This window comes from Cygnus atratus, chromosome 8 (assembly GCF_013377495.2).
Source record: "Cygnus atratus isolate AKBS03 ecotype Queensland, Australia chromosome 8, CAtr_DNAZoo_HiC_assembly, whole genome shotgun sequence".
Taxonomy (NCBI): domain Eukaryota; kingdom Metazoa; phylum Chordata; class Aves; order Anseriformes; family Anatidae; genus Cygnus; species Cygnus atratus.
In genome coordinates, this window is record NC_066369.1 from 26,474,197 (window position 1) to 26,497,734 (window position 23,538).

The 23,538-nt window shown below is 42.2% G+C and overlaps 2 protein-coding genes across 4 annotated transcripts in view; one reads left to right on the plus strand and one right to left on the minus strand.

Annotated features, from left to right (window-relative positions):
• The window catches only part of ZFYVE9 (zinc finger FYVE-type containing 9), a 59,789-nt gene extending 40,150 nt beyond the window's left edge, over positions 1-19,639 (plus strand). For all 3 annotated transcript variants that reach the window (XM_035538133.1, XM_035538135.2, XM_035538134.2), the window contains 9 exons: positions 5,683-5,907; positions 8,394-8,476; positions 9,210-9,314; positions 11,770-11,920; positions 13,377-13,457; positions 14,792-14,954; positions 15,767-15,872; positions 16,122-16,298; positions 17,054-19,639. In XM_035538133.1, coding sequence (XP_035394026.1) covers positions 5,683-5,907; positions 8,394-8,476; positions 9,210-9,314; positions 11,770-11,920; positions 13,377-13,457; positions 14,792-14,954; positions 15,767-15,872; positions 16,122-16,298; positions 17,054-17,215 — 1,253 coding nt within the window. In that variant the 3' untranslated portion in view covers positions 17,216-19,639. The remainder of the gene's footprint in view (positions 1-5,682; positions 5,908-8,393; positions 8,477-9,209; positions 9,315-11,769; positions 11,921-13,376; positions 13,458-14,791; positions 14,955-15,766; positions 15,873-16,121; positions 16,299-17,053) is intronic.
• Positions 18,962-23,538, minus strand: part of CC2D1B (coiled-coil and C2 domain containing 1B) — a 32,137-nt gene continuing 27,560 nt past the window's right edge. Inside the window, exons 23-25 of the mRNA XM_035538136.2 lie at positions 22,457-22,547; positions 21,763-21,894; positions 18,962-20,728 (exon numbers count right to left, since the gene is read on the minus strand). Coding sequence (XP_035394029.1) covers positions 21,775-21,894; positions 22,457-22,547 — 211 coding nt within the window. The 3' untranslated portion in view covers positions 18,962-20,728; positions 21,763-21,774. The remainder of the gene's footprint in view (positions 20,729-21,762; positions 21,895-22,456; positions 22,548-23,538) is intronic.

Here is a 23,538-nt window from a genome sequence, read left to right on the forward strand (position 1 = left end):
TTATTTCAGTAAAGTCCATATCCCTAGTGATTCCTTTTTTTCACAAGTCACACTTAGCTTTTCCTGCTCAATTTTGAATTCTGCATTCAAACCTGGAAGCACAAACTTGCGTGCACTCATGCCTCTCTCCAGATATTTCTGCTCTCCTCAGAGTCTATCTTGTTTCTGGAGAACGAGTCCTGTCCTCTGTGCACTCAGCCATTTGCAGACCATGGTTCTGGCATGTGCAGGTAGCGGTAGCAGAACCCAGGCCTCCGAGCTGCCAGCAGGAACGTTTGGTCTGGACGCTTAATGTTTGCTGTTTGCCCTTCAGATTCGTCTCCAGTTTCGGTGTGGATAAGATGTCAGTCGGGTGCAAAACCGCTCTGAATCTTCATTAGTTTTCTTCTTAGGGGAAGTGCTCAACCTTAAGCTGTAGTGTAATGTTAAGACTTCCTAATTGTAAAACAACTGAGAGAGTTTGAAAGACAAATGGCATTTTTCACTATAGATTGTATGTATGTGAGCTATAATAAATTGTAAAGTTGTTAATTAAGGCAAGTATTAACTGCTGTTGTTTCTCTCGTTGTTTTTCCTTTAGCACCTCCATCATCGAGCTCCCTGCTGTGTTGCCTTTCTTGTTTCGAAATTGAAAGCTAATGATTCCTGTTGTAGTTGTAGTAGTTGTACTGTTGTGGTAGTAATCCCGTGATTATCCTTGTCTGTTGGCTATAAGCCTGGCAGGAGGTCTAGTGAATGGAAAAATGAGAACTTCTGTCCCTGTGAATGGGTATTTTGAAGCAGTTGGATGTGTTAATACAGAGCTGCCAGATACGCTTTAGTACATCAGCTTTGGTGGAATACAGTAAATGCTACTGTTACTTTTGTAGGGAAAGCACAAGTATGGCAGCAGCTTGAAATGGCTTTGTGATCTCCATGGTTTTGGGGGTGTTCTACCCCAATCACAGCTTTGGGTGTGTCTTACCCAGCCTGGTTTTATGTCAGCTGGTAGCTAAAACAGGTGAGAGCTATGGAGAAGTCCACGTAAATATTCTGAACAGAGAACAGGTTAACTGAGTGAATAACACACCCCTGCAAGTGTGATATGGAAAGATGGATACAAAATCAAACATATAAGCGGGGAGAGTGATTGTTTGGAAGACTGACACAGTCTAGTCTGAGGAAGTTTTGGATGCTGGTAACTGCTGCTCACAATGATAGTAAGTGAAGCATCATGTCTGTTGCTAATATGAGTAAGACAATTTCAAATCAGTTGCTGATGTGTTTCAATACAAAGATGCTGAGTATGGTCAGAAGTTTGAATGTTGAGTTTTGTGTTTTTTTTTTCTTTTTTTTTTTTTTTTTCTGAATAATGGCATCTGCTACAGATGTGTTGTGTGATTAAGTTACATCCACAGTCATGTCTCCTCTGTGTCTCTTTGTGGACATTTGTGTGGTAGGGACTGGGTTTGTGCTGGTTTTCCAAAGGCTATGTGCTCATTTGCTCTTGAAGAAAATCCATCTGGCAAGATTGATCCCAGGTGATTGTTCCTTGCATTTCTTGCTGCAGGTCTAGGATGTCTGAACTTTCAGGATGTTGGCGTGGTGTTCGGTACTTGGCAGGTCTTGGTTGTTATTGGTGACAGTGGAATGAGGCCAGGCAGATGCAGCTTCCTCTCTTCCAAGCAACATATATATGCTTTCCCTGAGACTGGATGCTAGTACCAGCTTTTTGACCCGAGATTAACTGAATGGCATGGAGCATATATCAGGAATTTAACTTCATCCGTTTCTGGTAAAAACACCCAAGTGGCTTCATCACGTACTGAAGGCAGTAAACAAACACAGGAATATTTTTTTCTTCACCTTTCCTGGTATAAACTATTTTATTTGAGCCCAGAAGGGATTGCCAAACTGATAAGCAAATTGCATTGTTCATCAGAGGAAGACACCTAAGTGAAGAATTCAATACGCAGTATGGATCATTACTGGAGATAGTCACATCAGTGGATACAAGCATGTTTGTTTTTTTAAAGGACTTTGTAGAGGTGCTTAAGATTTAAGGTCAAGGATAACCTAGTATAACTGAGAAAGAGAATAAATACTGACCTCCTGCAGAATTGCTTTAGCTGCATCATACACGTTTATGGCACTTCCAAATAATATGAATTGTCTGGTGTCAGGGGCTGGAACTTAGTATAAAGAAAGGCAGCCTTCTGTTCACTCTGAGTTACTTTAGAAAGGAAGTTGTGATATTTTGTAAATGAAATTACATAGTTTTGAGAATGATGGCTTTCTTCTGATGGTTCTTCTGACAGCTACACTTTCTCTACAGGCTTCTGAAATACAGTTCTGCGCGTCTAATGTGTAATGGTGCAGTGGGCTAGGTTTGACCTTGTCAAGTTGCTAATAGCTGCCCTTTATTTAAGGTAGCGTTATGACAGGTTTAAGTACTTTGTATCCACATAAATAAAAAGTGAATGGGAATTTACTGACAAATATGAGTATTTAGTAACTTACCAGTGGGGCCTTGACTTAGAACCACCTTCAAAGACGTGACAGGAAAGACTGTCAAACCCTGGACAGGTCAGAAATATTTTGTGGGAGAAGCCCAGCTTTTTGACTTGTGTTTGCTGGTTGAAAAGGGTACTAGAGAGGTGCTTGTGAGAACACTCCCTTGGTTGTTCCCATGCTCTCTGCAAACCAGGCTGTTGCATGTTCTTATAAATAATGACTTGCAGCACAACTGCGTTGTCCCCATAGTTGGCCCTTTTAATAGTGGTAACGTATCAGAACTCGTACTGCGAGCTGCTTATGTCTGTAGGAATACCTCGTACTGCTGTGGCTTGGGGGGGCAAGGTGCTGAACAGCTCGTTGTAGGTTCCACTCTGAGGGGATTTTTCATATTTCTCTTAGCTGAAAAGCTTCTCGTTAAGGCAGCCCAAGCATGTGAGTCTTGAAGTTCCATCTCCTGAAACGGAAAAAATAAGTAGTCGTCCCCTTCTGCTGCAGCACTTGGCATCAGTCACAAGTGGAAATGTCTGCTTGCTTTGTCATCCCAGTGGGCAGTACCTCGCCTCACACAAGTGGACGGGGCTCTACAGCTTCCCTCTGCCTGGCCTCTTTCACACAAAAAATAGTTCAGAAAAGGGTCCAGCATTAAAGTCAGTTTAGCATTTCATGCACTTCATACATTATGATCGTGTTGTTGGAACCAAGAACCTCACCAACTAATTTTACTATCAGGCCTGTAGCTTCTGTTTGGCTAAGAACAGATGGGAAGGGAGAAAAGGAAATATAAATGAAGAGGAGATTATTGAGGGTAGGTGGGAACTGCTAAAGCAAATGAGTGGAGTTGAGATAGAAAGGTGCCAACAGCTATTTTAGATCAGAGAAAATCTTTTTCATGAACACGAATTGAGGCATTGGGTTGCACTCACTAGTATTAGCAATGTATTCACTGAGCAGGCTGTAGTGTCACAGCACAGGCCAACAGAAATCTGTCTGCACAGGGGCAGGAGCAGTGCTTCTCAGCAGCTGACAACATCTGATGTAGCTCTGTTAGTCACGTTAATCCCTCAGGTTAACGAATGGCTATTTTACACCAGGTATGCTCAGCTGAGCATCACAGAAATTGTAACCACTGTAAGAGTTCTAGAATCTGGCCCAGGTTGATGGTGTCAGCGCTGGCTTTTATCTATCTGTAAAACTAAAAAGTCAACTTCTCAGAATAGCAGCAAGGTATGAATGAGCCCGAGCCTGCCATGGGGTGCCTGCGCAGCCGAAGCCTGTTGCCCTTTACCAGAGAACTGAAGAGCTTTGTTTGTGCAGCACCTTGTGGGCACAACAACAACAACAACAAAGACAACTCCAGCAAGGTGCCCAGGAATAGCTGTACTGCTCTCATGCCAGGACTGGCTTTGGGAGTGTTGCTGTGACTTGGGACTTTCACAGGGCATTCGTGTAAGGGACGGTCTTCAAAGGACTCATTGGTTAATTTTTCCTTTGCTGGCCAAAACTGCACATACTGTATTTATTTTACTGCATTTGTAAATGTCTTTATATGATTTTTAGGGTGTTTTGCAGTATAAAAATTGAGAAGGCTTTACTTAATGATCACTTTTGTATTACTGAGGATGTCATAGTTGCATTTCTGTGACATGTTTTTACTTAAGACCTAGTGTTTGTGTGTCAGTTTGTCTTAGCATGTTGGTGTCTAAGAGGGAGAAAGACTCCAGTTTCTGTGTCTAGTTGATGTGCATGTTGAAGAAGGGGGACAGCATTTCTTCCTTCTCTGCCTTCCCTTCCTTTGTATTGTCTGAGTTCAGATACAAATGCCCCATTATGAGGTGGCGGGGAAAAAGAGTAGACACTGCTACTTAGCAGCCCCTCTGCAGGCTGTTCTGCTCATTATTTGCATGCTGTCGTTGTCATTTGATAAAAGGTATGGTTCTTTGCTCTGATGTTAAATGCTGCACTGGCTGCTATAATAATCTAATCAACTTTCAGATTTATTCAGCTGTTCCAGCATACACATTTTTGGAAATTAAGGGCATCAAAGAATAAGAATTAGAGTAAAAATTAGTGGTATTTCTCCCCTGTGTCTGCCTCAGTTGTGTTTTACATAAAGTATACTAATTAAGCAAATACTCTTTTGTGTAGTTCTTAAAATGACCTAGATCTTCAATATGACTGAGCAGGCACCCCAGTGGTTTGCCTAAATGAGAGGACAACCAGTGGGCATTAATCATTTGACCAGGTGCACACCTCCTTTAATCACAGCTGGATCTAAAAGTTGGGTTCAGTCATCAGCAGCTTCTGCAGTGGAAATCTCTTGAGTGCCTGGGAGGTGCTGAACACAGGCTTCCAGTGAGCTTCGTAGTGCCAGGGGGAGGCCGCAGGCAGCAGTACTGGCCTGAGCTACCCTTCCTCTTCCTGGCTATCCCTGGGATGCACCATCCCCTCCATTTCACCTCCTTGACTGCTTGAAACATGCTCAAGACATGTCTCCCTCCCTGCCCATTCCCCATGCTCCACCTGTTATTTTTTAACTGAAATTAATTCACTGAATCATTTTTGCCAGCCATGAAGAAGTTGTCAAATCATGGCAACCTCAGTTCTCAGTCTGCTTTACCCCTTGAACTACATATTGGTTACAAAATAAATTGTATGCTCCATTCCGAGACAACAAGTGTGTCAAGGTACTGCTGTTTTCCTTGGAAAATGAGTAGGCATCGTACGTATTTTGGAATGTATTGCTTTATATGTGTGTGCAGCTGGAAAGAAGGAGAAAAAAGGAGAGATGGTGGGTTTGTGATTGTATGTACTGTCCTGGTAACGCTTGCAGGCATGGCTCAGCCAGGCAGGTGCAAAAAAGAAGCTGTTTGTGCACGTTCCTACAAATCTGACTTCCTACCAGTAACAGTCAGTGAGTATCTGTTATCATCACCAAAGGGGGATCAAGCAGCGATACCATAGCTTTGGTGGCTCTAGTCTACAAGTTTTTTTATAACAGGTGGCACAGTTTTTCCCAAAGGGGACCTGAGTTCCTGTCTGCAGCAAATCATTGCTTCTTGTGTTAGTGGTAGGCATTAGTACTTCAGGAAGCAAAGTGAGTTTAGTGATTCTTTTTCTCTTGAAAAACTCTTTACATTTTTGATGTAGCTCTCGATCTAGTGATGTAATGAGTATTTTTGTTCACAGGTAATGTTGTGGGCAACCTGGGACACTCCTTTTTCAGCCAGAGCTTTCTTGGAAGCAAAGAACACGGAGGGTTCTTGTATGTTGCAGCTACGTATCAGTCCCTGCAGGACCTGGTGCTCCCAACCCCACCCTACTTGTTTGGCATCCTCATTCAGAAGTGGGAGACGCCCTGGGCTAAAGTGTTCCCCATTCGGCTGATGTTGAGACTTGGAGCTGAATACAGACGTAAGTAACATGCGTTCTTTTGGTTGCAATTATTTCTGCAGGAGAATGCGTTCTGATTCAGAGCACACACACCCAGCCCTAAATTGTTACCTACTAAAGTCACGTGAGCTTAAACGGGCAAGTAAAAATTGTTGTTGGTGTTTCGTACCCAGATTTTGTCCAGCTAATAGCACAGCAGTCCTGAGGTCTTGATATGACCTACGGCTTTTTTACAGCTGTAAGAGTTGATCAGTGAGTGAGCTTTTCATGGAGACAAATCCAGTTTGGAGTAATTGCTTGTCTTTCACTTGGTGACCTGAAATAGGGTAATGTGGAGAACAAGTCTGATTTAGTTGGTGTGGTTAGGACAAATGAGAGCCTTTGAGGTGTTGGGTTCTTTCCATGCTGAAATGGAAGTGTGTTTGCTTTTAGGTTTGTAAAACCATGCTCATTATTCTGAGAACAACAATATGTATGTGGTGGCAACTGATGTGGCAATTTGTTAGGAAAATTCTGTTGCAAATAATAAAAATTAAGGTGGAGAGAGTGTTTCAGCTAATTAAAATCTTAGCACTAGCATGGAATTAGCATTAAGTTATGATAAAATCTTTTTCAAAAGACACTGTCCATCACTGGAGCAAAGAGATTACTGGAAGTCTGTCCACCATGATGGGACAAAAATTTGCTGTCCTGCTCATCTGCTGCTTTAATTGGCACGTCTTGTAAATCTAAATTCCTGTGTCATTGTTAATGTTTTTTCACATGCACTTATCAATATTTCCATAAATTTAACAAAGGAAAATTTAGAATATGTCCTACATTCATTTTTAAATGTAACTTGTGATGTGTAGGGAAAGCTGTTTGGGAATTTTCATAAAATAAAATGCTATTGGAAGGGAAAAAGGAAATCTTCAAGGCTTCCTATCTGAGGATGAGGAATGTAGATTAAACTTGTCCAAACAAACATTAGTGTTAAAGGTGTGTATGTTTTTGTGTGCATCCGTGAGGTTTTTAAGTAGTGTATTTATTCCCATCAGCATTTAGAAAAACAAACAAAGATGCTCATATTTTGGTTGTGACATCTGTTTTTTGGCTGTGACATCTGTTTTTGAGCACAGAAATAAATGTTCTGATACTCACAGGCAGAAGTGCCTGCTCTGGGTTTAATGGGAAGCCGGGGTTTGAGTTGCTTCTATAGCTTCTATAGGGTTGGATTTGGGCATATTCACTTGTCCCGTGGTGCAGATCGCTTCTTCAGTCCCCTCCAGATAAGGGCTGCATTTGTGTCCCAGGTTTCCTTGGGTACATCCTTTTTGCTGGTGGAATTTGTCAGATTTCTGCCACCTGTCCAGTTCTGTTGGATGTGCAGCAGATGAGTTGCAGGAGTCACGCTGGGTTGCTAGATAGCCAGAAAATGGCTGCTGAGCATCTGCAGATCAACCATACAGCTCGAAGGCAGGGATTGCAGTGTGTCTGGGATGGAGCTGAGCTGCTGTACGCAGCCAGGGTGGCAGACACAGGAAATTCAGCACCTCTTGGTGCATGAGGACACTCTGCCTGAGCTGGTCAGCTGCACAGTGTGTGTGTAGGAGCTGTGATACTTTCCAGATGCCGCATCAGTGTGCAGAAGCTGGAGTTCATTTCTGTATGGAAATCCTGATGATTTAATTCCAACTGCTGAGCTTTTGCAGCCCCTTCTGACTGCAGTGGGAACTATGAAGATGTATAGCATTTTGGAAAATCGGGCTGGGTGGTTGTCTGAGCATAGTTTAGGAACCTTCCTTCAAATACGCGTTTAGAAGACCTTGGCGTTACATATTACTGTGTGAGTCATGTTTCAAGCTCTGTTAGGGCTTCTGCTGCAACATAATGTAATGTAGCCAGATCCATATGCTACACGAGGAATTGCATCAGAGGTGTGTTACAGGTATGGTCAATTCAGCCAAGGAATGCAGGTATTCTGCATTGTTGACATACTGTAAATGTCCTTTTAATTCAGTTTTACATACTCCTGTAGATAATCTGCCACATTTGTTTGAAATTATGAAAACAGAACATGAAATCATCTCACTATTATTACTTGAATGTAATATGTCAGCAACGGAAAATAAAGGCTTAGGATGCTATAGTGGAGAGTGGCATGATGGTCATAAAAAAGGGAGAAGATGTTTCTAAGAAGTAGTTTGAAAAAGTTATTCAGAAAGGCCATCTTTGCAATCAGGGTCCAGATCATGAGGTTCAGTCTTGCAGCATGGCACTTAGAAGCTTTCCATGTAATTGTTCTTATTGCTTCTAGTGTGGTGGGCAAGGAGCCATGACCTGTGTGAGGTGTGTTATGATGTTACACCCTTCTTCTCTTTAGCTTTTTAAACTCTGGCCTTCTTTCCAATCTCTTCTTTTGCTGCTGCTTGCCACGTTCAAGTGAGGAGCTTGTATTTGAGTCTGTTTTTTGCAGAATCTCGGTATGCAAAGTTGAATTTGACTTTTTCTGTTTTATTTTATCCTAGTTTATCCATGCCCACTTTTTAGTGTCAGATTTCGTAAGCCTTTGTTTGGAGAGACTGGACATACGATTATGAACCTTCTTGCAGTAAGTGCTGAGACTCAGTTTGTACGTTCCATCGGTGTGCATGGTCACGTGGGGAGAACTGGACTCCTGTTGCATGTAGTAGCTGGCATGCTTAAAAGGTGATGAGAGGAGGTAGTGGGCATTTGGGTGAATTGCCTGCTGTTGCTGGTATTGGACGTTAGATTTTGACAGCAGGTGAATTGTAAAAAGGTTCCCTAAACACCCCCAAACCTGGCGACCTGAGAATGTTTGGATCTGGAAATAAGTGCAACAGTTGCTCTGCTTCCTTCCTCACAAGTGCTAGGTCATCACAGTGTTTAGTCACAGCTCTCTGCTGTACAGAGCTTCAGCTGAAGTGAACTTATCAGCTCTTCCTACTTCGCTAATATTTTCAATATAGAAAATTCTCTTGGATGCATGACTTAATCTCAGTGCTAGAAAAAAAAACTAATAATGCTGTCCAGTAATGTAACAGAACACAGAGAACAAATTTCCTTGTATTCAAGGCTGGAGAACGTTAATTTTGATGTAAGAAAATCAGTGAAATGACTAACGGGCACAGTGATGGTTTTTCATCTGTGTACTTTGATTCTGTAGGTTACAAGCTGGGACGTTTCCCTCCCTCCCTGCTTTTCAAGTCACTGATGACAATTATTTTAATGAGCTAACCGTTGGCCATTAGGAAAGTTATGAAACCTACAGCGTTAATTACGATCATCATGCCTAACTTTTAAAAACTTGTTTTAATTACCAGGACTTCAGAAATTACCAGTACACGCTGCCTGTGGTCCAAGGTTTAGTGGTTGATATGGAAGTCAGAAAAACCAGCATCAAAATTCCCAGCAACAGATACAATGAGGTAACGCTTAAAAGAAATATATTTATTTACAGTTTCTTTGTGGTTGGAGGACCTGAGATCTAAAGGAATTTTATTCTCTTCACTACCACTGGGGAAAACTGCCTCAAACTCAGACGATAAATGCATGATGCACACACTTTTTTGAGAGCAAGTGATGGAGGCTCCACAGGAAAAATGCAATTCAGTTTAGTGTTAATAAGGCAGGAGAGATGATTTCTTTTTTCCTTCAGGCTTTTTAATTGTTTACATATAAAGTGTAATTGTAAAGAGTAGAAAATATTAGAGGATTGCAAATACCATTTTGATTCGAGCAAGTAAGTTGACAAATTTTATACTTGAGGTAAACTCGGAGGAAAAAGTGCATTAACTTTTCTCATCTATGTTGTGTGTGTATACTTGCAGCATTTATTCATATTTGTTAGATTGCTGTGTGTAAATCTCTCTCTGCATCTAAATGCTATATTTGATTTCTAGTCTGAGAAAATTAATCAGTTTCTTCAGGATTAAGTGCTGTTGAGAAAGCTGAGTGACAGAATATTTGAACAATAATGAAAGAAGGCAATGGAGAGGATGATTAATTTTGTGGTCTGTCTGAACAGGAGGGGGGTAAATGTGATATTTTGAAACCAATCAGAAGTCGGAACAAGAGCAAAGCTCCTGGGCAAAATGGTATTTTTAAAAGCTCTTGTAGTATCAGAACAGAATACAGCTTTATCACATAAGTAAATTTCCCTGCAAGAAGCATTTGAGTAAACTCATATTAAAAATGGTTTTATGGAAATTCAAAAAGAGGAAACTGATGAAGCAAGAAAATAAAGGTTCTGTTAAAGGGTGTATTAATTCCTGATGCTGAGAATGGAGAAGGTCAGTAAAGTTTGCATGCATTAGATATGTGTTGGCACGTCATGGTTTCAGCTGGGATAGAGTTAATTTTCTTCCTAGTGGCTGGTATGGTGCTGTGCTTTGGATTTAGGATGAAAATAACGCTGATAACACAATGATGTTGTAGTTATTGCAGAGCGGTGAGTAGAACAACAGCACACAAGCTGCAGTTCAGCAAGTGTTAGTTGTGCCTAACGTCTACAAGTGCGTTAGCATCAGCCCGGTATTAGATGTTGCACTAGGCTGGACTCCAAGAAAATTCCTGTGTTATGCAGCATAGCAAAACCATCGTGCTTGGGTTCTCTTTCCAATGTGAAGTGAGGACTCAGCTTTTCAAAAGGAGGAAGTGTTATTTATTTAACACTATTGCCTGCAATCCCGTTGAAAGTTTGAATTGCTAGAGATTTTTCATCCGAGTGTAGTTTGAATTAAGCTGGATTAAGCCACCAGACCTTTACTTTTTCCCCCAAGTAAAGCAATATTTAATTAGGACAGTGTCACTCAAACTGTCTTGAAAGTGAAAAACTCATTTTAAATCTATTGCATGCATTAAATGGGGAGAATTCAGACTGCAATTAACGGATTAAATATTAATCTCTAGTTTTTCTATTAAATACATAGGTTTTTCTTCAAAATTATTTTAGTTTTCTACAACTTCTAGTGATACTCAGTTGCCTGTCTGAAACTATTTAGTCCCTCAGGAAAGATGACTGTCCTTTTTTAATGAGTTGCCTTGTTACTAAATACAGTTGCCATGTCCAATTGTTTCTCGTTATGCTAAAAGCAGCTGCTGGACTCCATAAAGATGGCTGCTGTCGAGCTAAAATCTTGTTTCTGGAGCATGACATGATAAACTAGATAATGAAATACGCTGCTGTCTGATGCAAAATCTTAATTAAGTTTCCTCCCCAAACATTACACCTGTGTACATTTGTCAATAGTGAGCATCAACTAATGTTTCTGACACTGTAATTAAGGTTTTATGTTAGACTGAGGAAGATAAATGTGTTGTGTGTAGCGTGCGTGCTCTCAGCTACAGAAAGCAGAGGATAGGAGTCTGAGCGCCGTTCAGAGATGTCAGCATTTTCCTTCTCTGCAGGGTTCTCACCGCGAGAGATGTAACTTAATTAGCCTTTTTTTTTTTTTTACCTTTAAGCAAGTATATAATTTTTGGTTTTGAAACAAATTCCAGAGATAGGTGACTCCTTCAGTTTTCATTTAAAATCAAAAATCTCATAGTCTAAGACTACATGAAGAGAGAAGAAAATGAAAGAAGCTGTTGTGTTTTTTACCACAGCTAGAGAAAGCAGCTTTTGCAACCTGTAGGTCAGCTGTCCTTCGTACCAGTTATCTTAATTACATGAAAGGTGACACTTGAAAGCATCTAGATGGTATAAGACCTGAACCCTCTTTTCAAAAGCAGTTTATGGTTCTAAGTGCTTAAGTCTGTCCAGCACAGGACTATGAGCACTCCTGAGAATCTTTCTCTGTCTGATTAAACTGTTCCAAGAGTCACCTCTTTATGGTATTGCTCGACAAACATGGTAAAAATGGTAAACCTTTTTGTTTGCAGATGATGAAAGCCATGAACAAATCCAATGAGCATGTTCTAGCAGGGGGAGCGTGCTTCAACGAGAAAGCAGACTCGCATCTGGTCTGTGTTCAGAACGATGACGGGAATTACCAGACACAGGCCATCAGCATCCATAATCAGCCGAGGAAGGGTGAGGACAGGGTTCACGAGGAGGCTGTTCCCTCATGGTGCTCTGCATGACTTCTCTCTTGCCATTCTTCTTAGGCCATTACAGCTTGTGGCTTTGTGAACCTGGCAGGGTTGGTTTGTCTGTATTTCACTGTTTCTGCTAGAAGTTCAAAGAAAATAATTGTGACTACTGGCATTCCTAAATGGGCAGCTTTGTGAGTTAGATGTGCAACACAAGGGATAGCACTATGTTGCTGTCTGCTCTTTGCTGCCTCAGTGCTTTATTCCCCTTGCAGAATCCATGATCTCAGATGTCAAGGGGCACGCTATGCCGTTTGTGTCCTGTGTACAGTCCACATCACACTGCCTTGATCAGCAGTGCTGTTCTGAATTTGTCCGAGAGGTGTGCTGGCAACTCCGTAGATCCAGCAGACATAAAATAAAGCCCCTAACAGCTTGCTCCCTTGTAAATACGGTAATGCTGCTTGCACAATGCAGCTTAGGACGTGCGGTGCTCCAGAGGTCGCAGTGCTGTAACTGGCTGAGGCAACACCTCGACATGAACAGCGAGAGCAGCCTTTGGCATGGCTGGAGCCTGGAGGTGGGGCTGGGGATGCCTGTGCTCTACCTATATAATACTGTCAAAGGAGGAAGATGAGGTTTAGTGGGAGGAAAAGGTGGATAGGAATAACCAACAGCAGCAGCTTTTTAACAGTGCATCTTCAAGAAACTCCTTGTGTTCACCTCAGTTAGACCATCTAATTTCCAGGCTTTATGCTTGTTACACCAGGCTGAAATGATGCAGCAGCAGTGTTCTGAGAATGTCAATACTGGGGTTTGGGGGAAAATTTCTGACGTTTATGCTATCTCCAAATGAGAACAAACAAGACAGAGAATGGCTTTTGTTTGGCAAGTACCCCCATATCCAGGCAGTATTCTGGCATGGGGCGTCCCTCAGGGCTGGTAGTCTTACCTGAGTTCTGCTTGTTTTACATATGGGATGAGCAGAGGGATTTCCAGCACGTATTTCATGATGCTCAGTGATCATTTAAGAGAATCTTATTTTAAATCAGCTGGCTTTGAGCTGTGGTCTTTCCAGGGGGTTGGTGTTACAGTGGGATCCATAGGCAGCTCACGCACAATCTTTGCCAGCTGTGTGAGAACTTCTAGAGGTGAATTATGTAATTGGTTATCCTAAATTAATAGTCTGAAACTGAGAGGCAGTTGTGGGGAGAGGGAGTCATAAAATATGAACATTTATTAAGGCTGACAGAACTACTGTCCAGTTTAGAAAATAACTGGATGATTTGCCTTTCCATATCCAAGTGTGTAACGTGTCATAGTCATGTAATTCTGAGCAGCATTTGTTCTGATTTAGATTAATTGCCTCTCTGGATGATAGAGCTGTGATGCCCAATTCTCGTATGAGGCATTGTTTTGATGAAAGCCTCACCAAATCACTCCTGTTGTTGTTGCAGTGACTGGTGCCAGCTTCTTTGTGTTCAGTGGAGCTTTAAAATCCTCTTCAGGCTACCTTGCCAAATCCAGTATAGTAGAAGGTAAGAACTGAGCTGCTTGCTGCAAGCCCGCTGCTTCACCTCTACCACTGCTCAGCTCTGTAGTTACAGGGGTCTGTTGTTACGCCTTGGGCATTTGAGTCATGCTGCTGCTTCAGCTTTATCTTACTTTTTAGTCCAGAAAACTGCTTCCTTTAATGAGGGGGAACTTACCCAGATGCTCTAGGACAGGGGCACAAGAAAACAAGGGTAAAATATGAAATACCTGGCTTGTGATTGTGGTATCAGTGTACTGGTTTGGGCTGAATGAGGAAATTGTGAGCCTAAGAAACACGGAATGTGTAATCCACAGACCGGGAGAGGAAGCCCCACTAAGCTTACTGTGTTCCCAAATAGCTCTGCATTATGTAAGGTTATGAATGTGCATTTATATGTTACTATGTGATGTGATGAGAACAAGAAAAGTCAGGATTGTTGTTCTGGTGCCTCTTGGTCTTGTTCACCCTTCTGTTACCACGTGTCACATGACAGAAATAAATCATGACCTTACACCAGACAGAAAGCTGCCACTGCTTGTTAGCCGAGCTACCTAACTTTGTGGTCTTAACTTGCAACAGCTGTGATGCTGCAAGCCAGGAGGGTTTTAAGCACGTTCCTTACAGCTTGTGAGTGAGGTATGCAAGGAGCCCACACATGCAGTTGTTAGCTCCGCTCCACTGACAAGCAGGAACTCCTTAAAACCGCACCAACTCGAGAGCTTGTAGCTAGGTGAGCGTATAGTTCATGGGTGAGCAGTCAGGGCTGCAGAGCAACAGTGTGAACAGAAGTCAGTGTCTGTAGGTCATTAGACCACTCTGTGTCTGAATTGGCGGTTTAGTTCAAGACAGAGGTACAAGTGGATTCAGACAAGGAGTCTGTACATTGGGAAACTCTATCATTCCTAAATTATTCCTAATTTAGTCTGACCCAATCCAAATTCTGTATCTTTTGCCACTATCAGGTAAGCATGGACTTCACAAAAATTGTCAGTGCTGGAGCGCTGCCTCCAGTGCCAACAGGGGTGGTATCTGAATGGAAGCAGTTGCATGTGGTTTCTGAGCATTACCTGGAGCAGGTGGCAGTTTTGGGGCAAACAAATGTGGCTGTTCGTAGAGCTGACTTTACCTGGTAAATGGTCTTCATCCTTGTTTTCCCTAGTCAGCGCCCATCAGTGCTGCATGTTTTAGGAATCTGAATTCAGAAATGGGCTTGCATAGTGTTAAAAGGGATTTTTAACTTTTCTGTTGCTCATAAGAAGAAGGATGCTTTATGTTTTTTTTAATAGGGTCTGTTCATTGTGGCTTATCTTGGCTTATGAGGATTTTTTGGTTCTCTAGATGGAGTGATGGTCCAGATAACTGCTGAGAACATGGACTCTTTGAGGCAGGCCTTGAGAGAGATGAAAGACTTCACCATCACTTGTGGCAAAGTAGATGCTGAAGATCCTCAGGAACACGTTCACATTCAGTGGGTAGAAGATGATAAAAACTTTAGTAAGGGGTAAGCAGAGAAGCAATTGCTCAACATGTTTGACTGTATTTGTTTAAAACTTTAATTGCTCTTATAAGGTGCATGGGCCCTCAAATCAATAGGAATTACAAGCTTATGGCTCTGTTTAGAGTGACAAGGTGCAATTAAACATAATGAGAACAGAACTGAGACAGTAAAGCTTTGGGGCATCTATTTAGAAAGCTGTCAATGGTATGGATTCTTTTGCCATTGCTAATATCCAGTTACCGGAAACCACTAATCTGCCCCCAACACTCAGTGCCGAACCCTGTGTATTATGGTCACATTGCACTCTTGGTGCTTAGTTTGCATTAAGTAGTGCTGGAAGGAAAACTGCTGAACACCAACAGCACGTTTCCTACCTTGGTAGTTCAGCCAAGAGAAAAGCGTGTATGGCAACTTAAGTGCTTATGGTGGTAAAGTGCTGTTGTGACAAGTACAGGCGTTAAGGAGTCATCAGTCATCATTATGAAGATTCAGGTCTAGCATCATCGGCACAACTAGCAGGGGTATTCGAGATCACTGGTTTTGGCACCCTGAGAGAAGCCTTTGTTCGGGGACTTCTCTTCTGAGGCTAGTTTTGGTCTGTGCCCTGTTAAGCTGACGCGGCAAGTTGCTGTGCAGCCGTAGTTCAAACTGCAGAGCGCTGCAGATATGACAATAACCTGCAGCAATCCTGTTGGGCTTCGGTGTACCAGAGGCACTGCTTTTTGATCTGTGACATGCTTCTCCTTTGCAGTATTCTCTGTTCAACTTGTATCTTCTGTTAAGTAGGAACTTACCACTTTCCCTCCCCTCTGCAGTGTTGTAAGCCCTATTGATGGTAAATCAATGGAGTCTATAACAAGCGTGAAGATATTCCATGGCTCGGAGTACAAGGCTAATGGAAAGGTCATTCGGTGGACTGAGGTAAGTCAGTCAAATTGAGCTGCAAGTAAACTGACACTTAGCATTTTGGGACTGCAACACAACTGTTTAAATAGCTACTGTTTGAAAGCTGTTTTATTTGTTTTCCCTAAGGTGGCTTGTCTTCAGAGGCTTTTACTTGTTTTCCCTGAGAATCTCTTCAAGTCTTCTTTCATAAAAAGTTTAAATGGCGTCTTAGTAACATTATTTTCTAGAAAATTCCAAATGTTGTGTCTTAATTCTTTCCTTAAGGTGTTTTTCCTGGAAAATGATGAGCAACATAATGGTCTGAGTGACCCAGCTGATCACAGCAGATTGACTGAAAACGTGGCAAAAGCTTTCTGCTTAGCTCTCTGTCCTCATCTTAAACTCTTAAAAGAAGATGGAATGACTAAGCTTGGGCTGCGTGTTACTCTTGACTCAGATCAAGTAAGTCTTGAATAGTTTGTTTAATAATTGGGGGGGTGCTTTGTTTTTCCCCGCTTAACCTGTTGGTTAAGGTACCACCACTATCAGCTGGTGATCTAGGAGTGCTGTTATTGGGTGTTTTGGTACGTCGGTTAAAATAGGAAAGCTACTGCATCACATGAATAAGCAGCAAGGCCTGCCGCCCCCTCCCCCCCCCCAAGCGACTAGCAGCACCTGCTCATGGTCAGAGACCTGTGCATAGCCCTCAGAGGCGGAGGCTTGCCACATGCTGCGAGAAGACTCTACGCTCGCCTTTCCATCAGAAGTTAAAGATGGGAGCAGATTAAATGTATTCTTGGGTGAGCATGAGATGTGCCCAAGGACAGCCCTTCTTAGAAGACCATGTTCCATGGGATGCAGAGAAACAGATGGGAGGTCCCCTCAAGAGTGCTCTACAGCACCTGATACAAGCAGAAAGAGGTCTCTTGGCAAGACAGCTGGCCTTGCCTGGGAGTGGAAGTGTTCTCAGCATTACCCTGCTTTTAAATACTGCATGACTGAATCTGATAGCGCGGAGTGTGGTTCTTACTGATCTGAAAGATCTGCTTTGGTAAAGCGGGGGGGGCGGGGATTAAAAGCTGTTTTTCTCTAGGCAGTCCTGGGGCAGCTAGAGCAGACCAAAACCAAGTGTAGAAGCTGCTTTAATAGTGGCTACATCGCATTCAGCCTCGTATCCTAGTCTGTGCGAAACCCACTCGTGCTTTGTGTTTCTTCAGGTTGGTTATCAAGCTGGGAGTAACGGACAGCCGCTGCCCTCTCAGTACATGAATGACCTGGACAGTGCCTTAGTTCCAGTGATTCATGGAGGGGCCTGTCAGTTGAACGAGGGGCCAGTCATAATGGAGCTCATCTTTTATATTCTGGAAAACATCTCATAAGAGGACTTCATTTTCTGTTCAGACCTGTTCCAGCAGCAGTTGTATCTGAATCATTTGCACTTTAAAACTGGAAAATTAAGCTTTTGGTAACACTATTAAGGGGATTGGGGGGAGGGAGGCGGGAGGGACAGTTGTTCCATAATTCTAAATCTTCTATGCATTGTCAACAACCAGAGGATCAGGGCAGCTTCTATACTACAACATGGCTATGCTATCCTTGCAGCTAATACACTTCTGTTATTGTTTAGAAAAATGCTCATGTTTAAAGACTTACAGTCATGTACTCTAAATGCTCAAACGGGTGCAAAGATCACTGGGGCATAAATAAAAAGTGAAACTCCAATCTTGTACTGGTTGTAGATGGACAAGTAAGTAACAACAATCAAGACCTCCATTCTGACCTCATCATAATGCCGTGTTTGATTTTCTGTAGACATTAAAAAGTAACGTTTACATTATTTTGACCAGATTATTGGTTGAAATCTGTTTAGGGTAGCCCTTGAGAGATGTGGAAAAATTACCTAGCCATAACGACATTTGTATATGAGTCCAAATGAGAAGGGCAGGCATCTCTCTGGAAGCGGTATTATGTAAACTGCAGCTTTGTGTGTGAAATAGGCTAGTTTACCTTTCCTCCCCCCATTTACTATGAAAAAACTTGCCACCTTGGCAGACTTCTATAATTGCCTAGAACAGCTCTGCTATTCTCTACTTTGTTTACAAACCTGTATGAAGTTCAGATACCTGTCACAGGCAGAGAAAATATTAGCCCTAAAGTGCAGTTATTAATTCATTCCTTTTCCCCAGTAGGTCCTGCTTTTTGAAGAGAAGTAACACCCAGGGCAGCTTTAAGTCTCCTCCCTGCTGTATGCTGTAGTGTAATGCTAGTGTCATGTACTACAAGACAGCTTGCACTTCATATTAGCAGCACCATGTAATAGCTTACCTGTGATACAAGTATAGAGTGGCTGTTTTTTGCATGTTTTGCTGAAAAAGGCTTTCTGGTCAGCTCTGAAAACTTGCACTTGGCCCAGTGCTCTTGATCTCACCTGTGAGGGCATTAGTAAGGGAAGCAGCTGCTCACGCCTGCCACAACCTCATGAAGCTGGACTTGAGACTTGGCCAGAGGAGGCATGGTTCCACAGTCTTAGTGAATTAAATTGTCTCCATGGAATGCTGCTAACTAGTGGAAAAAAACTCAAAGCAGGTTTGTTGGGCCATGCAAAGCAGTTGTTGAGTCTTTCCTGGGGAGGAGGTGCGCAATCTCCCCTGCTGTCTATACAGAAAACTAAATTGGAAAGGGAGGGACTATTTAGGGTTAACACAGTTATCTCTGACCTTGCATTGGCCCTACTTGCAGTCGGCTCTGGTGGATGCAGCAGGGTGTACTTGGTTTCTGCTGTATGTGAGTCATACAGGTGTCCTTTCAAATATCACGGGAAGCGCAAGGCTACTGTGAGGCTGATGCTATGTTCTTTAGACACATACACAGCATTAGCTGGGCAAACAAAGAGGTAACTGTACACATAGCAATGTATTTTACATAAAGACAGCACAGAGTATGTACAGAGTGCATTGGTGAATAAATGGCTACTGCTTTTAAAAAAAAAACAAAAAACAAAGTCTCACAAATTTATAGCAAATTACAGCTGTCACCACCAAACATTTGGAGAAGAAAGGCCACGGTACTGGGGTCCAACTCCAGGAACAAAAGCTGGCCAGCAAGAGGTAGCGCACTAGAACCACTCACCCTTTCACGTGTACACCCAAGTAAAACCTTACCTCTGGCGTTTGGGAAAAGGTGGCTTAACAGTTCATGATCGACAAACCTTAAGCTATTACCCAATCAATAAAAGCCTTCCTACGTATTTGTGCAGTGGAGCAGGACTAAGGTTACTGTCAAACTCCCTTCTGCACACTGCACCTGCACACTTTGGGACACAGCGCAGCACTACATGGTGTAGGCAAGATTCAGTATCTGGAAGAGAGTTCCATAAACTAAGGAGAAAAAAAAATATTCCTTCTAGAGACTGCACTCCAGCTTTGCCACAGCAGCAGCTTCTCCAGTTACCTTAGTTGCATTGTTATGCTTAATGATGCAGTAAAAGAGGTGAAAAAAACTTTATCTTTTCTTCCTTTGCCCCAAATGTCATTTAAGTTTGGATTATGTTTGTGCAAAACACTATCAACTGGTGACTGACATGTTTGCTTCAACCATAGCCTTTTAAATGACCTTAATTACCATGTTGTTAAGAAATGAGTACTTGTTTTAGAAAAAATTGTACTTTTAAAATTCAGTTAGTTAACACTGCAAAAAACTGCATATTATATTTTTATTTTCAACATGTAGTTTTGTATATTAAATTTATTGAAATTAAAAACTAAATACTGTATTGTCTTCATCTGCTCAGGAAGACAAAGGCAGCGCTGCCTTACGTGTCTGGACTCCTTTCTGCCTACAACCTCGCCCTACCTAAACAGCTGGCGCAGCAGCACCCCCACTCCTCAGTGCAGGCACATCCTCTCCTCTGAGATCAGTCCTTTCTGTTAGCTCACAGAGATTTACGAACAGAAACATATTTGGTACCATTTTTTGTATGCTGCTAATTAAAAGCATTCCTGAAGGTGGTTGTAATCCAGTTTTCTACACAATGAGTGGCTATTTTCCCATCACCTGGAAGAACTGCAAAAGGCTATTTTTGTAAAAAAAAATAATACAATGAACATCTGGGAAGCAGCAATCTAGCATACCTCTTTTTTTCTTTTTTAAATAAACCAACAAAGGAAAAATAAAAAAGATGAAGGCACAGTACCCAGGCTGCACTAGAATAAGCAGTGCAGCAAGCATGGCAGACAACTGGTAGCCAAAATGAAAACGCAGATCTGCAAACACCTGCTGCTAAGACGTGTTGCATCCTTTTCTCCTGAAAGGCAGCATCCTGACAAGTTAAACTTCTTGTTGCAGCAGCATGCACATAGGAGGGGGGAGACACTGCTGCTAGATTTCTGAGCTCTCACTCCTCTATTTCAGGACACTGATATTGGGCAGGGGGTGGTGGGAACAACAGGCCTTGACAACAAAGGACACGAGGAAGTGGTAGCAAACTGTCCGCTGTACCGTGTTGGGTGCTCATACACATTTAAAAAAAAAGTAATTAGTGAAGGTCTTACCTGTGAATCGACTGAAAAGGTTTTGCACTGTCTTGGGGAATTTTTTACGGGGCTAAACCTTTTATACACCACTATGCATAGTTAATGTAACATTCATCCTGGTGCTACGTTAGTAGTCCCACATTAAGGCAATTCTGTCTATTTTGTGTAGACAAAGAACAACACCCTGCAGCAGCAAATTTCCAGAGCCTTACATTTGCCTTAAGTTATTAATAAGCACTATGGCTGTTACCAAAATAGACATTAGGTTCAGTAGTGCATTCGTTTAACGTCTTTGGTGCTTGCAGCTAGCAGCATCTCCACACACGCGTCCATCCCACACCTCTTAGCATTCTTGTGGATCTGGGAAAGAAAAAAGAAAATGCAATCACTTGACACAGTATTATCAGATGTTCCCAATTCAAGGTCATACATGTAAAATACTGATGGGTGTTATCAATTGCTCAAAAGACAAAGTAGCAGTAAGTACAGTAGCACATTAAACAGCAATTCTGCCACGTGTCTCCAATTTGTGTTCTAAGTCCTGGAGAAGTTAAATTATGTCGCTATATAATTAAAAGTGATTTTAAGACATAGGTGACAACAGATGGAATTAGGGAGTCCACAGCTGGATTTCTGGGACTCATCTTTCAACAATTTTATGCAGAAAATCCCTTTAAAATCTTTTTTTTTTTTTTTAAGAAGTATTTTTGATAACTAAAAAGCAGAGCTAGAGAACGGAACACAAGCTCCAAACCCAAGCAGTCTCCATAGTGGCAGGGCTGGCAGAAAGAGGAAGCTGACCTCATTTTTACCCTTTGAACACAGCCACGTTGGCAGCACACAGCTTTCCTTCTGTACTGGGTCAAAGCATGGTTGGCACCAGGCACAGTTCTTTAGATAGCCTATATTCAGCTCTAGATTCTCCCTCCCAAAAACTCTCAAGGATCCAGAATAAAGTTGATTACCAATAGTTTCCCTCTCAGATGAAGCCAAGCATTCAGAACCTCGTGGACCAAATGCCCTTCTCTAGCTTCTTATAGGGGAAGAAAGCTCCTTGCTAACTATGAAAGGTTCCTTGTAAATAGTAAGGAGGGACAGAAAGCGCCTTCCTTCCTCCAAAGGGCTTGTCAATCTTATTTTCTAAATATCCTTAATGAAGTTGATGCTCCCTGCATTTCAAGTGATTGAATAGCACCTCTGATATACAAACCAATAAGATGAAGATTCTGTAACTTCATTTCTGAAATTGTATCAGCTCACCACTACAACTATAAAGATGAATGGTATTAAAGCCAAGTAATTAGGTCAATGTCAACAAAAGACAATTTCATGCTGAGTTTATCTGTAGCCCTGTCAAGTTCTGGCCAGACCATCTTCAGACGCTGTATTCATACCTCATGTAGGAACTAGTGTTCAAGGACCAGCCAGTTTTCTGTAATTGTTTGAAGATCCTGACCACTGAGGGGCTCCCTGAGTCTCACTTTTACCTCCAGTTTCCCTCCAGTGGGTTTTCTGCCATCAAAAATCTGAAAGAACCACAAAAAGAAGGGCAGTTAGCACACACACACACACAGTGATGTCAAACTACAGTGCCTCAGGCAACCACTGACTGTTCCTCTGTAACCAGAAGATGACAGCGATCACCTGCCGATGACTGCAGGGCTGGGAGGTGTGCAGCTACGTGCTTCCCCAGATTCACAGTGCAGAATTCAGCAGGGCAGGCCCTCCACACCACCCGTGCAAAGCAGCTTTACCAGGGGCTGCGTTAGCTCTGCCTGCCCAGCACCGTGTGTCCTGCCCCCAAGTACAAACGGACTCCTCGGGCAGCCCAGAGGACACGAAGCACTGCAGTGCCCTGAGCAAGTCTGTGCTGCAGCCTGAGGGATTTCTTAAGGCTCCACTCCGTGATCTCCTCCTGGGTCCTATGGCAGCTCTCTACCCACTCTTGGCAGTCTTTGTTCAACCCTTTGATCTAATACAACATTTCTGGGGATCACCTGAATTTATGGTCCTAACAAAGAAAACCATCATTCTCCCTTCATGTTCAAACACTACTTACTAGTAGAATACCTCACCCAGAAAACCTACCTCGATGATCTCTCTAACTTCACATTCTGATTCCAGCTTGTCCAGTTTCAAGTGTGCTGTCCCCACCTGCTTGTCACTTCTGAAAAAGGACCTGTTTCAAAGAAATCTTCCTTAGTGGAAGGGCAAGGTTTTTCAGACCATTAGGAGAAAGAAAAGTAAGATGCCATCACTAGTTGTACAATCAACGCATCCAAGATGTTGTCAAGGCACGCTAGTAGAACCATACAACCAGGGGGAAAAGGGCAAACCCTTAGTTAACTGGACTACAAGGGCAAGATACTGAAGCACTCATTTTCTAGTTATTCTCTTACAACCAAATTAGAGAGGAGAACAGTCAGGACAGACAGTCAAGCCCTAAACTAGCGCTCAGAGTGGCAGTGGCTTTCATCCCTGCACAAGGAGACAAGGAAGAATGGCTGAGCAGCCAGGACAAACAGCTGTCTTCTACAAAGGGCAGTACAACAGGCTGAAGAGTTTCCCAAGGAAGTTGCATTTCATCAAAATAAACATTTCACAGGCACGTGCTTGTTTTGGCAAACTGCTTATTAGGGAAAAGTTACATGAATCATTCTGTTTAATTTTGATAAATCAAAACACTCAATTTCAACAAGTAAGAGCATTTCATTTTGGCAATTGTTTTGATTCACCTTCACATTGGTAGTTCTAACACTACGGAACTGTAATTTCACAATTTCTCTTCTGCTGAAATTAAACACAGAACATTTTTATTTGCTAGGAAAAGAAACAGCTTTGGACTTTTCTCTGCTACAGCCACTTCTGTTTAACAGTTTTACCAGCAAGACGTCCATCTTTGATGCACTTCATTCATTGGAGCCCTGAGGATGGACATCACTGATATATATATATATATATTTTAATTTATTGAAAGAATATGCACCACCTTCTTGAAAACTTCAACACAACCAGTAGTTCCTTTCTTCACTTCCTGACCGATTCCAGACTTGAGAGAAAGTAAGAATTATTATCCGAAGACATCTGAGAATGACCAGGGGAGGTCACACCAAAGCTGTTTTTTGGTTTGCCCATGTCTCTTTACTAGCAGAGGAATGAGAAAAAAGAGC